Source organism: Lissotriton vulgaris, chromosome 7 (genome assembly GCF_964263255.1).
Source record: "Lissotriton vulgaris chromosome 7, aLisVul1.2, whole genome shotgun sequence".
In the NCBI taxonomy this organism is placed as follows: domain Eukaryota; kingdom Metazoa; phylum Chordata; class Amphibia; order Caudata; family Salamandridae; genus Lissotriton; species Lissotriton vulgaris.
This window is the reverse complement of record NC_141695.1, coordinates 947,728,745-947,746,168: the sequence shown is the minus strand read 5'-3', so window position 1 is coordinate 947,746,168 and position 17,424 is coordinate 947,728,745. Positions and strand designations below refer to the sequence as shown.

Below are 17,424 nucleotides of genomic sequence, written 5' to 3'. Positions count from 1 at the left end.
AAGGAATTGTTGAAAGTTAGGTGCACTGGAAGTGGAGTGATCAGACATCCCTTGCTTTAGCCCAATCAGACTATTCGAATTTTGTGTTTTGATACATCGGGGGCTGGACCTTTAGTGAAAAAGGATATAATTACTAGTGTTAGAATAATTAAGGGTCGTCGTGTTGCTGCTTCTTATGTGAGAGAAGAGGGCCGTGTTGCTGCTTTCCATACCTAACTGGCTGGCTGTTGTTCTGCTGATCCTAACTCTTTAACCTTGCTCCTCATACCCATGGAAAACTTAGCATAGTGAGCTAGCCTCTTCCTTGTGAACTCCTGTTTGTGGTCTCACCATCATTGAGCTGGCAGTTCTCGGCCTGCAGCTGCTGGTTGCGAGTTGACAGGTAGACGGCATCCTGGATGGAGTCTTTAAGAAGTTTTCTGTATCGTCTTTCTAACGCATCCATCTGTTCTTCCAACAACCCTCGATAAGCCTGGAAAACCTACCAAGAGAAAGCCTTTACAATGTAATCACAAAGCACACACTTTGCCTTGAAGAATAGCTATTTTCAACAGTTTTCGTTACTCGGTTATTGATTTATGATGGAACAGGCAGTTGGCTATTGGCCTGAAGCTGTTCTCCACAGAAGTAGGAATGGGGGAATGGGAGGGTCTTGTTTGAAATGAAGTTCATGATACATAATAGGACTTTCCTGTAGTATTCTCTTTGTTAGACTACATTTTTGATTGTGAAGTGTTCGCTTTTGACACATAAGAGATTGTGTAAAGTGGTTTACTCATTTGTAAGCTTTGCTTGCACGCTATACCTGCAAAACATGGCGCTTTTGAGATCCTGCCTCCTGTTTGTGGTGTTGGTATAGCGTCTCCACATCTCTTTCTGCCTCGGTGCGTTCCCTCCTCAAAGCTTCCAACTGGAGGACCATGACTGACCTTTCTCTCTGCAAGCGTATTACAGCCTCCTGCTCAGTGATCGGGATCTGCAAGGGATTGCACAGTGCATGGAGGGTTAGTCTTATCCACAGCGCGCTTTCAGCAATGACACAGTTGAAATTGCCAAAATGTCTTGGGCTTCATGAAGCTATTGACTACAAAACAGACATGGCCAATAGAGTTACCGCAGAATGTTTCTTAATGTTAAGGAAATATGTCTATACAGCATGCACATTTTTAGATAAACCAAGCTTATCATGTCTAATAATGAGGTCTGCATATTTAAGATAATCATGCAGGGTCATAACCAGCGCATAACACAGCTATGTTATTGAGCCTTACACATTGGGGGACTGACAGCTTACTTTGTTGTAGAGTCTCCAACAATCTGAATGCAAGGTCACTGCATGCCAACACAGCAGCTGAGCAGCCAACTTAGAAGGAGCTCTGGCCCATCAAGAGTATTTGATAACGAAGGCAGGGGAAAGGCGGGGGAGAGATCTCACCATATGGGCTGTCCTGGAAGTTGATCAGGATCAGTGCATACACGTGCCTCAGGAAAATGGCACTACATATGTGTGATATTGAGTGCAATTTAAAGTAACATGGCATAGACAGATCCTACTATCGGTAGCACAACTTTCCATACTTATCACTATTTCTAAATAAGCAAAACTTACCAGTTTTATCTATGAGTGTATTTCCTGATTCATAACCTAAAGTAAAGAGCATAGATATTTACACTGGGGTGGGGATGGTTGTAGTGTTGTATTTTTGTCTGTGAATGCGGGAACAAGGTTTTACATTTTTATTTTTTAATTGTTATGCTGTAATCTGAAAATGCTAAAAGAAGAAGTATGCTCAGGATCTTTCGTTTGAGTATGAGTGATGTCACTTACCCTAGTGGAACCCTGTGGTGACTATAGATTCGTAAAAGACGTCAAGTATTCCATCTTCTTCTTCGTGAAAGATATGCTGCAACCTGCAATAGGCTCCAATGATACCATCTCCTCCAACACCCAATGCAACTCCCTGGCAAAATTCTTTATTAATAAGGTGGACCTTATTTATAGTGCCTTAGACGTTAAGCAATGCCCGTCTAAACCCACGGCAATCCCCATTACCTGGGTAGCCTCTGACTCCTTAGAGACCTTGTCACCTGTGTCCACTGAAGACTTTGTTATTTTGACAGCGAAAGTTAAATCCGGCTCCCCTGACGACCGTGTAAAGCCTGAGACCTTTAAAAAACTCTACAACTGCTTGCTGTCGGAGGGTAGGACATTTATCAACAACTCCCTCCAATCAGCTGTGATTCCCAATTCCTGGAAGCATGCAAAAGTTGTACCGCTACTTAAAAAGCCCACTCTTGATTCATCCTTACCAGAGAACTTCAGACCTATAGCTCTGCTTCCATATTGGCCAGGATTATGGAATCCCATGTCAACACCATCCTGACTAACTATCTAGAGTCCAATTCTATTCTGGACAGCTCTCAGAACAGCTCCGGGCAGCACAAGACGAGGGTAGTACATCGGCACTGGTTTTACTCGATCTTAGTGCCGCCTTTGACATGGTCTCCCATAAAATTCTTCTCCAACGTTTGGAAGAGATCGGAGTCAAAGGCGGGGCCCTGGCCTGGTTCACGGCATTCCTGTTGGAACGCTCATTCCAGGTTCACGTCCCCCTTATTTTTCCAATATCTACTCTCTAAAGTGCAGTGTCCCCCAGGGCTCGGGTTTGAGCCCTACGCTGTTCAATGTGTACGTCCGCCCTTTAGCTTTATTAGCCAAAGAACGTAACATCAAAATGACATCTTATGCGGACGACACCCAGCTGGTGTTTACTTTTACTAACAACCCGGTTACTGACCAACTGAAATTCCGTGAGGATGTAATGGCCATCTCTGACTGGATGACTAATAACTACCTGCAGTTGAATTCTGCTAAAACAGAACTGCTCTTGGTAGGCCGCAACACCCATAAATGGGACTCCCAATGGTGGCCCACAGCATTAGGCTCCCCCCACAACCTAATAACACTGTCAAAGATATAGGGGTCTTGATGGATATTGCGCCTAGTTTTGAGCCTCATGCAAAGAAGGTGGCAGGCACTTGCTTCGGCCTCCTGCGAAGCCTCAAATCTATTCTAGGCTTCTTTGGCGCCTCTACCCGTCAACTGATATTGCAGTCGGTGGTGCTATCTCGTCTGGACTACTGTAATGGTCTACTGCTGGGCACTAATAAAACTGTCACGGCCAGACTCCAGCGTGTACAAAATGCAGCAGCACGCATTCTTTATGCTGTACCCAGGTTATTTCGCACCTCCAATCTTCTTCGCCGTCTTCATTGGCTGCCCATAAGGTAAAGAATTCAATTTAAGACCCTATGTATAGCTCATAAAATCATGCATAACCAGAGTCCCCTAATTTTGCAGGAGCTTTGCATAGCCTATGTTCCTAGGCGGGCACTGCGCTATGCCAATTTACATCTGCTGTACGCTCCACGAGTCCGCCGCTGTAGAGCTGGTGGTCGTTCCTTTAAAGCTCAGGCACCTGCACTCTGGAATTCCATCCCCCTGACTGTCGCAGCACCAGCAACTATTGGACATTTAGGAAGCTGATTAAAACCTGGCTTTTTACATCCATCTAGCTTCTTGCCTTCCTACCTTTCGCTCCGCTAGCGCTGGGACGCCCTATTGCTGGGGCAGCCATGCGCTTTACAAGTCTCTATAACATAACATAACATATTCAAGGAAGAAGAAAATGCATAAAGATGGAGGACAGCAGCACATCAGCTTTAGAGTCAAAGGTGTGATGGAAGCCAGGAAATTGTTTTTCTGTCACAAATAAGAGAACTATGGCCAAGAGAGGGTAAAAATGTAACGCATCTGTTCGGGCATGTGAAGTAGCTGTGACATTAGGCGTGAGTGGAGTTTAATGTAAGTAAAAAATAAACAGTGCTGGTGCAACCAGGAAGGATATTCTCGTTATTACGATAAGTGGTGTCCAACTCAGTCCTGTATGTGTTCTGTTGCCCATGCAAGGAGGAGCACTGGGAGTCATCAATCAAGTCAACTATCAAGTCCGATTGTGGGAGCACATACAGGAATACAGTTGATCTTTAACAATATAACTAGTACCTGTGTGGAGTGGCTGCTGCCAGCAATTGAAATGTACTTTTAACACTTTTTTTAACGTATTTTATTAGGGTTTTGAAAAGCATGAAATATTCATCACATTTTGGTTACATATTCAGGATCAACCTCGTACTATGCTCTTTCTACAACTTCTTGAGTCCATTCAACAGTTGTGAAGTCCATGCGACTGCAGTGATAGAACATTTCCCCCCTAGTTACTCAGATTCCCAACTCCCATCCTCCCTCCCCCTTTCGCAGACCTCCGCCAGTCCAGACTTCATCAATATACATAGATTTGCCATGAGTCCCGCCACCCTCTGTCTGTGCTCCCATGGATCCCACCCCTCAGCATCGGTCTAGAATTAAGGTTGGTTATAGGTACCTCAGTCATGTACTGCATCCTCCCCTCCCCTGACCTGATGTTCTGAGCTTCTTTGCAGGGATACCCCCTCTGGGGATGATTCCCCCGCAGCTGGTTCTGTCTCCTTTAAATTCTCAATCAACACCTCCCAGGCTCTAGCTTGCGCCAGTGAACCCTTTCGCCATTTCTGGGAAGTACTCTCCCCTCGCCCATTTCTCTAGTTCATTCTTCCATGCTAGGATTCTCGGCCCTACACTAGATTTACAGTGCTGCTTGATCTCATGCTTAGCTATCGTCAAGGCTAGGTCTTGGAACCTGCTGATAACCCTCAACTTGGAGTTAAATGGAAATAATCCCAGGAAACAATGTACTGGGGTGCATAGGACTGGTCGCTCTATTACTTCCCCTATGGTGGCAGAGACTGCATTCCAGTAATTCTTCAATTCTGGGCATGTCCATAACATGTGTACGTATTCCCCCTCCACCTCTCTGCATCTCGCCACTTCGCATCGTCTCTCCGGGAGAATTATTAATCCGCCCGGAGTGAGGTATGCCCTGTGCAATTTGAAAAAGTTAATGAGCTGGAATCTGGCATTTTTCGAGGTCATAGAAATCCCTATTAGTATATTCTCTTATGGTTTGCCTTCCGGCGGAACATTCACATCCTCTACCCATCTATTCCGTCGTGTAGTCAGCGGTTGGAAAAAGTCCCTACTCAGGGCCCCATATAGGCATGTAACTGCTTAAATTCTGCCTCCCCATGTGCCCATATAGCCTCAGGTTGCGTGATGCCGAGGTTCAGCTGTTCCCGGTCCCCAGTGTGAACAAATCCCTGCTACGATATAATAAGAAATGCCCCTAGAGCATTTCTCTCTCTAAAGTCTTCAAAGGGGATGAGATCCCCATCGCTGACAAGTTTTCTAGTCTTGTCGCCTCTGCTAGCTCCCAGTCTCCAAGGCTCTCCCAGTTGCTCGGCAGGGGGCGCCCTTAATATTGTTACGGGTAAGTCAGGTGAGTATGGAAATTGGGTATGTGTGTTTCGGAGACATCGTCTCCAACAGCACCGGGCCAATTGCACAGCATCGTATTCCCCAGCTGAGGCTCTGTCTATGCCTAGTAGCAGTTTCCATAGCGTTTGTAGGTCTGGCGTAAATGTTCTTCTTAACACTTTTGATTCAAAGAAACTTTTTTTGTATAAAATATTTCTAAATAAAAATGATAAATTAGGAAATGATATATGAAATGTAAAAAGCGTTCAAGAAATATAAAAAGTGAAGTACAAACTTTGTTGAAAGAAAAAGGACTGCGATCGTCCTACAGAGTTTAACTTGATTCTAGAGGTTTGATCAACATTCCTCCTCATCCTCCATGTTTTTGCAAAAAAAAAACTCTGCTCTCTTCTGTGTGACTCGGATTCAAAATCTGCCAAAATAAAGTTAAGTGCATTTCTTTGTGTCCAGAATTCTAGTGGATGCTAAAGTCCTAGCCGGTTGCCATTTGCTGGTTTTATATGCCGGACACAGAAGTAGAACATTTCTCAAAATATTGAGATCCACCAGTTTTGTCTCACAGTTAGTCAATTTAGCTCTAAGTTGGTGTTAGGACTGCATCATGCTGGAAGACATGGAGGAGGTTTACCTTGCAAGGTGGTGAGCCTGGATTCCCCTCTCGTATACAGAGGGGTATTGTGAGTCCAATCTGATGGATGCACTGTCAGTCTGGAGTCTCGCCGCACAGACAGGGGCAGCTGTGTTTTTTCTTCCCGGTGCACAACATCGTGGGGTTTTCGTCTGACATCTCTCGGCAAGGGGTCATTATGTATTCCATATCCTGCATGCACAAAGCATAACAGTTTCTTTCTTGTTGTCAGAGGTTTCTCTGATGATGCCCACAAGTGTCTCGAGCCTTGGCTGTGTGCCAAAGAGCCCTAAACACTCATCTTTAGGTGCTGGGCTCTCTTTTCCAATTAATATCGAAGATTCTGTTTAGTGTTCCAATATGACTTCTTCTTGTTCCTGCTACCTAAAATTTCCAATCCATCATGGCAGACACTTTTGCCGTCTGAACACGCATCTTATGTGGCTGCCCTGTGCGGCAAAGCAGTTGAAGATTTCGGCAGTTTTCCCCTTTTTGCATCGTTGATGCTAGTCCCCAGCTCTGTTCGTGAACTGTTGAATCGGTTTCTTCTTGAGCTAGGTGTCTGGAACCGCTGCATCAAGTATGCTTGCGTTCAGGAGGTTTGTTTGCCTCTGGTCTTCTCCTCCTCTATTCTGCGACCCGTCTCTGCAGGCTTTTGTTTCTTAAAAGTATATAGATTGTGTGGTAATGTTGAGGCAACAATTCCTTTGCAAGCTAGAAGAAAATCACATGAGATTTTCTTGCATCTGGCCTTTGACAGCTGGAGGCTGCAGCTCTGGTCATGGGGAACATCCTTCTTATATGGGTATCAGTGAGACTACCCTGATATTGGCTATTTTGAGACCTACGTGATAGATACCATCCCATGAGATGATAAACATTTTGTCTCGGCAAAACCAAAGGGGATGATGGACGGAGTGTTGAACCCCAGTTCAGACATGGCCATATGCAAATCAGTCTGACCCTGTGCCTCATGGGAACAGTCCAGCATGAACTGCCAAGCCAGGTCTTCCTGAACTGGGGTGGCAGAGTGAGCTAAAGAAAGATGATGGATTAAACCCAGATCAGTTGACTGGGGGTGAGTGCTTGCAATGTTCAACACTCCGTCCATCATCCGTCCATCATCCCCTTTGGTTTTGCTTTGTTCGCCCTAAGTTGGCAGGGTATGCCCAGACTTGGGTCCCTTGCTCACTTAGCCACTGGATTCAAGGTAGCCTGGCAGATGACGGTGGATTAGCCAGAAACCGGTCCCAGGATGCTTGTTTCCGGTCTAGGGAAGACATGGCTTGGCATTTCGGGCAGGACTGTTCCCATGAGGCACAGGGTCAGACTGATTTGCATATGACCGTGTCTGAACTGGGGGCAGAGTGAGCCAAAGAATGATGAAGGATTAAACCTAGATCAGTTGACTGGAGGTGAGTGCTTGCAATGTTTAGCACTCTGTCCATCTTCCCCTTAGGTTTTGCAAACATTTTGTCTCCTCAGCTTTCTGTAGCCACTTATGTTCTTAGCCCTTTTTTCTAGATGGCCGTGAACTTACACTGCCTTCTGCTTCTATTGAACTAGATAAGCCCATGGGTTCCAACCATTTCAGAATGTCTGCAACACCTTTCATTTGACATGACATCATCAAGTGCTCTTCTCAGGTACTGTCGAACAAATACTTGGTTGATGACATAGCTCTTTTTACGATGTGGCATAACACTGCTCTATATTATAATGATTTGTCGCAGATGGCACAAGCTAATGATGCAGAGGAATATCAACTGTAACAACAAGCATTGGAAATGCAATAGGTCTCGCAGCATTAGAGTTAGTGCTTTTAGAATTGTTTATGGGGTTTTTTTGTAAATCTTTAGCATTTTTGTTTCCTGTAGCCAATGCTAAAGAATTACAAATAAAAAAAGCCATAAACAATTCTAAAAGCTCTAACTCAAATGCTCCGAGACCTATTGCACTGTGTGAGGGTGAGGGGTTGAGGGTGGGTGAGGGTGAGTGAGGGTGAGTGAGTGTGAGTGAGTGTGAGTGAGGGGTTGAGGGTGAGTGAGGGGTTGAGGGTGAGTGAGAGTGAGGGTGAGTGAGAGTGAGGGTGAGTGAGGGTGAGGGTGAGTGAGGGTGAGTGTGAGTTAGGGTGAGGGGTTGAGGGTGGGTGAGGGTGAGGGGTTGAGGGTGAGTGAGGATGAGTGAGGGTGAGTGAGGGGTTGAGGGTGAGTGAGGGTGAGTGAGGGTGAGTGAGGGAGGGTGAGTGAGGGAGGGTGAGTGAGGGTGAGTGAGGGTGAGTGAGAGTGAGTGAGAGTGAGGGTGAGTGAGGGTGAGTGAGGGGTTGAGGGTGAGTGAGTGAGGGTGAGGGGTTGAGGGTGAGGGGTTGAGGGTGAGGGGTTGAGGGTGAGGGGTTGAGGGTGAGGGGTTGAGGGTGAGTGAGGGTGAGGGGTTGAGGGTGAGTGAGGGTGAGGGGTTGAGGGTGAGTGAGGGTGAGGGGTTGAGGGGGAGGGGTTGAGGGTGGGTGAGGGGTTGAGGGTGAGGGGTTGAGGGTGAGTGAGGGGTTGAGGGTGAGTGAGGGGTTGAGGGGGAGGGGTGGAGGGGGAGGGGTTGAGGGTGAGTGAGTGAGAGTGAGGGGTTGAGGGTGAGTGAGTGAGGGTGAGGGGTTGAGGGTGGGTGAGTGAGGGTGAGGGTTTGAGGGTGAGGGGTTGGCGATTCTAAGGTGGCCCCTTACTGCAAAACTGGTTGCGGAAATCCTGGTGCATGAGCTGGACTGCTGCTGGGGCGCATTGGTGCTGTTACAAGGGTGTAAGTGCAGCAAAATCACCCGATTGAGCGCTGGGCGCTGCGCATCTAAAATGACGGCAGCGCACTGAGGTTTTCCCCTTTATTTATATATGTTATAATAGAGACCGTCTCAGCTTGCACTTAAGGCTCAGCGGGAGGAAAAGAAATTGCTAACGCTGTGATATTCATTCTTTAATTCTAGCCTCGCGACAGTCCAAGTCTGCAGTTAATTGCAGCCAATGCAGCAAAGATGTGTGGGTGAGTTGAGGCTCGGCTTTCTGGCGCGCAATTTTCACTCAGCGCAGGAAATAACAAAAAAGGACAGGCGGATGAAAGTGACAGCTGCTGAGTTCGGCACGCAGATTTGTTTGCGCCAGTCACACTTTCATTGTGAACGTTCCCTTTGTGACAACGCTACCCTGTTAGCAAAGTCAGAACCCTACTGCTGGCAAAGCACTTACTGTAATGCGAATAAAATAGCACATACCAGCACCGAGCTGTCTTTTTTTTCCAAGACACGAGGTGTGAGTACCGCACTGTTATCTGTGCATACTGTTTACATGGATGGCAGACAACAGAAATGAGCTGTAAAGTCAATCAAACAGTGTCGGCTGTCACGTCATCAAACCTTTTTCGTTTACGAAATCCTGGCTCGGAAGCATGCCCATGTTTGGCGCGTCATGCGCTAACGTAAAACGTCGATGGCGTACCCTCCAAGCAGAACTGGCTAATGGGACGGACGTTTTAAAGCGAGGTCATGCCGTGTTAACTCTAACGGAAACATGACTGATTTACACCAAAGATGTAACAAAAATAAAAGTATTATTTGTCACCGTAAAAACGGCAAGCACGTTAGTTATGTTTGACTAGCATCTTATACATATCTAGTATGTGTATAAATAATACTAACGGTAGCAAAGTGGTTCCTCACAAAAATGTTTTTGCTTCTACGAAGAAATCTGTTAAATTTTCGATAAAATCACTGTCTAACTACTGATTGTTCGGGAATACTTATAAAGTACAATCTAGTAAGCCTCTAGTTAACATGGCGGCCACCAAAAACAGGTCGCGTCTCCTTGTATGGAAAGAACATAGCATGGCACTGACGCAATACGGGCGACATCCTGTCGAAGCAGCGCTGACGCACGGGTGAATCACGCGGATCGGGCAGGTTGGGAAATGGGGAGGAGGAGGCAGGATTTCGTCGCCCCCTCCCTCATCCCACGCCACGGTTCATAAACAGACCGCTGTCGGGTAGAGTTTTTATTAAAGAATGAGGTTGTTTTACGGCTATTTTGAACAATCTTCTTTTTTCTTACGCCTTAGCAAGTAGTGTTGGTATCACCGGTTCACAGTCTCTCTTGCAGAGATTATGTTTCCGCCATGGTTTATCTCCATCCTAAACTTCAAACCCACGTTCATAGCAAGTAGAAAAAGTTAAGTGTTGGGAATGTACTACATTAAGGTAAGGCAAAGATAGTAAAAACAAACTGTAATGGTTAACACGTTTCTATAAAACTCCCTATCCCTTTCAGGTGCGGCTTTTTAGGTTTTAAATCAGCGAGACCGAATATACCAAATTCGAAGTGTTTTGGTTCCCGGATACCACACCTAAGCTACGACTCGACTCCCTTGAAACAACATTTCTTAAAAGTGCTAGTGTCGCCACATTATAAAAATAAAACACGGTGTTGTCGAGTACAAGGTAGGTGTGGGTTACTATGTGCATACTGTTGCCGTGACTGGGTTATATTCCTGAAGAGGGGTGGGGTAGGACTCAAGAAATCACAGGACCTGGTGCAAACAGAATCGTTAGACAAAAGCAGACAGAAGATCGCAGAGAGGCACCTGAAACTATACACGCGTACACCCCAGAAACACTTACTCGACGACCTTAAGGAATCAAACCCTGCAATTGAAAATAGTCAGTTCGTTGAGGAACTGCACGTAGCACTACTGCTTTTGAAGCCTACTCACACAACACTCGACCATAAGGAAGGCGGCGATTCTCCGTTCCCACAGCCCTAAACAAACTACAACCGCAACCCCGAACCTGTTAAAATCAAACTCCCACAGGGAGCTAGTTGAACGAGACGGGAGGGGGAGGAGAAATGCGACACGGCGGGAGGGGGCGGAGCGGGTAAAATGACAAACAAGACGGAGGGAAGAGAGGGGAGGGGGGAGGAGAAATGCGACACGGCGGGATGGGGAGGGGGCGGAGCGGGTAAACAAAGACGGACGTGCACGCGCTTTTAAGCTCAATGCGCATGCGCATTGAGCTTAAAAGTCACGGGCACTGCAAGGAATCGCCACGATTCCTTGCAGTGTGGATAAAGAGTGGATAAGTCCCAATACTCTCGCTTGCTCGATGCGCATGCGCATCGACAGGCGAGACCTAAAAAGGAGGGCCTTCCAACGTTTGGTTTCCAAAACTGTTAGTGACAGTTTGGTCCAGTTTTCTGTGCTGTACAATAGTGCCTCGCACATTTTGTCTTGAAAGATTATATTGAGTTCAGATAATTTACTGCCATGGTACCTCGCTAATTTAACTAGAGAGTGGTGGGCCAGGTGACATCCTTGTTTAACGCCACATAAGGTATTGAAACAGCCCGCAATTTCCCATGCTGGTGTTTACTGCTAGTAGGGAGGCAGGAAGTAAAGGGAGTGATGTCAAAGGGGTGGGCCGGGAAAAGAGCCTCCTCTGCTCACATTCCTTGAATTGAAGGGTCCTAGGTCTGCTTCTGCTTCTGCAACATCTGCGGGATCCAAGTGCTATTTCTGGTTATACAGCCACTGGTTTTCATTGACACTTGTATACCAAATGTTGTTTTAAAAAATAGAAAATATATATGTAAATATACCTTCTTAAGAGGGAACTGATCCATAAGCTATGGTTAAATCATGAGTGAACAGTTTAGTGCCTACTTAACGGTAACATTTTTGTTCATGTAGAGCAATTATTGGATGGTAGGTAAAGCAAGGAATATTTTTCTTTACAATTGCCTGCAATGAAAGATTAAACATGTTGTGCAGAAAATAAATTAAAGTTGTTTGCTTAATTTTTGGTAATGCCAAGTCGACAGATTTATGGGCACACTCCTAAATTAGAAGTAGAAATGGAAATGCGTATTGTTACTTCGGATGCATTTTATTATCCTTACATCAGCGTATCCATCAACAGATTCCAGGCAGAAACGTAAGAGAGAATATTAATATGTTTTGTATTTCAACAAACATGGGAGCTAATTGTAGGTTTTGGAATTTAAGAAGAGTTGATAGGAGATCCGATTGTGGTGCATAATAATAGTTGAGAAGTTCAGGAGAGTCTGTGGTTGAAATAGGAAACTTGGTTGAAAGAGGCAGTTTAAATCGCTTTCTGTGAGATGTTTTGAAAGCTGTTAAAGCTCTGAAGGGAAAAAGAAGAGGGAGGCATGGAAGAATAGGTGGAAGTTTAGATTTTAGTCTGAAAAAAGTAAGAGTAAGACAACCAGTGAAAGTGATAAAGTGACTATAATATACATAACTTGTTAGCACTATTATAACAGCAGCAATGTGGTCAATATGAAGAAATGTCCAACTATTGGGCAAGAGTGCAAAAGGTATCAAAGGTAGGGATATCTAGAGAGAGTTTGCAGCACTTGCAATAGTAAACAAAACCAAGAAATACCAGGATATGTGGATGAAATCACGTCAGAGGAAAGTGATACCAAGACTTGACTGGGAATTGAATGGAGAGTAAGAACAAAGGACACAAGAGTGCAGATGGAGATATTATCAGTGTAGTGTATGCAAGGCGCTAGTTCCCCACTGAGCACACCTGTTGCTCTGCCCTGAATGCTTTCCTCCCCTCCTTACATTCCAATATTTTTTCAAAAGGTCAGTACCCTATACTAATGATTCTTCTTTTACCTCTAAAATATAATGGCGTGGACGTGTTACACAGTTCGAAGGTTATGGTTTTTTTTCTGCATTATGTTGATATTTCCAGATAATTATTCTGGCATATTATGGCATTACTTTCATGAATAGATATGTGTCATTGAAACTTTGTAAATGACTACGTATGTAAAACTACAAAAGTAACAAACAGATTTAAATGTAAAAAAATCAGTGTACTAAATGTAGGGCCACCATATGCCAAATTGCAGTGGGAGCTGTGGAAAGCACATTTTGCAGAGAAACATGGCGAGTGCGTACCCCAGCGGTTACAATGGACTTTGTTCAACTTGGCTGTGTATGAACTTTAATTCAAGGGGAGAAATAGTTTGGATAAGTTCTGTTTCAACATACAGCTCTGTCAGTTCCAGAAGTATTTTAATGTAAAATCAGAGACCTAAATGAGGTGTGGATAAGTTTGTTGTGGACAACTACACAGAACATAGAATACATGAAATTAGAGCGAATCCACTGTTAAATATTAGATGAAAAACGCTGAGAAATTGGGATATTATTGAGCCAGTAGAATCTTCTGTACAGATTCTCGCTTGTCATGCAAAAAATCCCAGTGGCAGTGATTAAGGTGCCAGGTACCACAAGTATTAGTTCTTTCTTGGGATTAGTTCAATTTTGCTCATAAAAGGTGTCTTTCACTCTCTCTCCCTCTCTCTCGCCCTCTCTCTCACACACACACACCCACGCACGCATGCACACTCACTCACCCACTGTATCTCTCTCTCTCTCTCGATAAAGACAAATGGGAAATATATTTGGAGTGAGCTGTCAAAAGGCTTTTGCCAAGCATAAATATGATATTTATTATGCTCTGCCATTGCTAAGATTGAATCTTACTATGAAACCTGTGATTATACAAGATCCAAGTAATAAAGTATTTTTTCTATGCCACAATTGGAAGAGGGGAAGTTTGGTATAGTCACAAATGCTGATCAAATATATTCTGTATGGGAGAAGGAGATTATAAAAAATTGTGCTGAGTGTGGAATGCAATGAATGATCCTGTATCCTGCTCTTCTAGTGGTGGAAGTAAGAGTGATCTCTTTCAGTCGCCACTTTTCTAGTCAGTGATAAAATATACATTGATCTAAGGAATGTTCCCAAAAATAATTGCAAATAATGGAAGGCAAAGCTAAAGGCATAAAATCATGTAAGGTATTATGTATGAACAAGTAGTTATAGACAAAGCGAACCAATCGCATAATAGAACTGCCAGTCTGAAGCCAGAACTAAAGACTAAACTACAGACAGCAGGATCCACCTAAGAACCTCAAAAAACATGTCAGGGACAATAGTGTAAAACGTGATTAATCAATGTCAAATTAGAGGAAACAGTAAAAATCACACAGTACCTTCTTTAAGGTCACATCCCTAACATGACATTGCAGCAGCTTCTCAAAAGTCGTCATATGGCGCTCATAGCGTTATTCCACTGTCTTACCTTTCTCTCACACAACTTCACTACCGCCCTTCTGAAGGCCATGTGAGAGGAGCAGTGATGACCCAGACCAACTACCTGCTGGAGCACCACTGTGTTCAGTCTGCTGCTTGAACCGAAAAAGCACAGGCTTCCTGTTGTCTCTGCCACTGGGAATGACTTGTTTCAGGGATTAAATGTGGGTAAAAATGTTATTCTGTGAAGTGATCACAGACTGTTGGTAACAATAGAGGGAATGCTGCAACCTTCACCTAGAGTGGAAAGGTCATCACTGCTGTAGCAAAAACACAGTTATCAGCACAAGTACATGATGAGTGTGAAGAATGTCAAGGATGATTTTATTGCAGATTTAAGAACAGGATGTGACCATCTTAAAATCCAGTCTGCAATGTGGCTGTACTGAGCTGCCATGAAAAAAAGTATTTTGAAAGATAAGAAGGATTAAGGCGTACATTATTGGGAAAATGAGGATGTGGGTTTTTGAAGCTTGGCCTAGACAACAAGGGCTTACAGTATAGGAAAGTGTGTTAAAGGGAGATATATTTAAGACATATCTGTGGAGGTAGTATTTCTGTTATGAAAAGATGAAATTATACCTCCAATTGGATTCATAAACAAGATAATGGATTTTCACAGGAGGAGCATTTAGGTATTTTAAACTCTAGGATTAGGCTTTATGGGCCCAATTCATATTGTTGGATGTATAGATAAATGCATTACATTCGAAGTGTATCACTTGAGTAAGTGCCCAGAAAAGGCTATAGTTGGCAGTGGGCACAATGGGGCATTCAAGTTTATGAGTGAAGTGTATAAAAGAGAATGAGTATTAGTAGTACTTAATTTCAAATGGCAATGGAGTACAATTTAAATCAGACCAAATGAATGACGTTTTGGGCAGTTAGAGCATTAAACATTTTCCTGAAAAGATGGAACACCCATCATGTCATGAAATCCCAAGTGGAATTCAGCTTATATTTTCAGGGAGTACGCGAGGTGATGGGTCCTTCGGGGAGAACTGAGAGGGGCGGCCTTAGGCATGTGCAAGCTGTGTACCTGCACAGGGCCACCAAACCCCAGGGGCCACCACGCCAATATATATCCTTAATATAATAATCCTCTGAGGATGGTAACATATTTGCCTGGCGGCCCCTGGCAGGGATTTGGTGGCCTCCGACTCTGTTCTACTTCCAAACACCCTGACCCCCCCTCTTCACTGGCCTCCGCACTCCGCCCCACCCGGACCCCCTCCTACGGGCCCCCTACCTAGGCTCCCTGCCCAGGGCCGTCATGAACCTAGAGCCGCCCCTGGAACTGAGCACCATTGCTCTATCTTTGTATGTGCCTTCTTGTTTGGAAATAGAGGACTGTGCAACAACCAACCACAGGACACCCCCTGGGCCTCTCCAGAACCGGCAGAATTGGACTCCCTAGTCCCACTGAGGGGAGCAGTGCTCTTTTTTTAGCTCCAACCCCTGACCACAGGCGGGGGGGGGAACAGCAGCAACAACTGGCTTCTCAGCCTGGCACAACAAGTAGAGTGCTGAAGTGGGCAGTAAGATGGCCTAGACCGCATCCCTGAGGAGCCACTTTGCAATCTCTGTAATGTGCCTCTTTACGGGGGCACCCGCAATTGAGATGCATGCACAGTGAGTGTATCAAGTTAAAATTAAAATATCAAGAATGAGATATTTCAGTGATCTGTCTGTACAGGTTCTCGCTTGTCATGCAGAAAATGAAATGAAATGAAATGAAATGAATGAAACTTATATAGCGCACGACTTACCCTGGGGCATCTCAGCGCTTGCTTAGGGAACCCGTCCTGGTATTCCCTTGTGAGATAACCCTGGCAGGGTATCCACAAGGTGAAAGCCAGGCATCCCACCGCGAGGGGCCGTTGTGGAGATTAAGCAAGCTATTGCCCAGAGTCGCAGAGTGTGAACCCGTGAGTCGAGGAGGCACCGGAGCGAGAATTAACGAGTCCATGGAATCCGTGGAATTTTGAGCCCAAGACCCGCCGAGGCGGGGAATTGAACCCTGGTCCAGGGCTGAACTCAGGCTCCAGGTCTGCCGCCTCTAACCCCTGAGCCACACTTCTCCACAAAATCCCAGTGGCAGTGATTATGGTGCCAAATACCACAAGTATTAGTTCTTTCTTGGGATTAGTTCAATTTTGCTCATAAAAGGTGTCTCTCACTCTTTCTCTCTCTCTCTCTCTCTCTCTCTCTCGCTCTCTCTCTTTCTCTCTCACACACACATGCATGCACACTCACTGGCTCGCTGTATCTCTCTCTCGCTCTCTCTCTCTCTCTCGATAAAGACAAATCGGAAATATATTTGGAGTGAGCTGTCAAAAGGCTTTTGCCAAGCATAAATATATTTATTATGCTCTGCCATTGCTAGGATCTAGTCTTACTACGAAACTTGTGATTATACAAGATCCAAGTAATAAAGTATTTTTTATATGCCACAATTGGAAGAGGGGAAGTTTGGTATATTCACAAATGCAGATCAGCCCTACCAAGGACATTGAAAAGAAAACTGCATCAGGAGAAAGTAGCACCGCATAAGGCCTTTGAGGCCTTAAAATGGGCATAATTGTCCTTGTTGTGCACCCAGAAAGGCAGGACTAGCACACATGGACTTCATTTAGCCATCACAAGGGGTTGCAGCTGCGACCCCAGGCTTGCCCCTTGCTATCCCAGCATTTGAGACCCCTGGCCTCATAGATAGCAAAGTCAGTGCTAGGAACACATGGGCAGCTAGTCAGTTAAGTGGTTAAGTGGTTCAAGTCTTTATTTCGATTTTGATAAATCATAAAAGACACATTATAGTACATTTATAAGAACAGTAAGTTAAAAAACTTTTTTCAAAGAATACAAGACATTAGTAAACAAGGGCTACATACATATAAAGCAGACCATGTAAACCACAAAACAATAAGCCTAAAATAAGTTAATTATGAAAAATTTAAGAAAAGGTATTAAACATCTAAGGTGAGGAACCTGATTAAAACATAAAGGTTAATAATTGCATAGCGCGCCATGACAATCAATGGGAAACCATTTCTTACTTAAAGTGCAAAAAGTGCAGAGAGTAGAATCGGATGTTTAAGCAGTAAACTGATTATGTCACCTTATGTAGCAATATTGGGGGGCTCTGACAACTTTGACATGTGTTTTGACCTGATGAGCCATGCCCACCCCAAGT

General features: G+C 44.6%; 1 protein-coding gene across 1 annotated transcript in view; it reads right to left on the bottom strand.

Moving 5' to 3' along the window:
* Positions 1-292: 292 nt before the first annotated feature.
* Positions 293-17,424, bottom strand: part of LOC147702797 (uncharacterized) — a 42,450-nt gene continuing 25,318 nt past the window's right edge. Inside the window, exons 5-6 of the mRNA XM_086929449.1 lie at positions 806-976; positions 293-481 (exon numbers count right to left, since the gene is read on the bottom strand). Of these exons, the coding sequence (XP_086785575.1) occupies positions 293-481; positions 806-976 (360 nt within the window). The remainder of the gene's footprint in view (positions 482-805; positions 977-17,424) is intronic.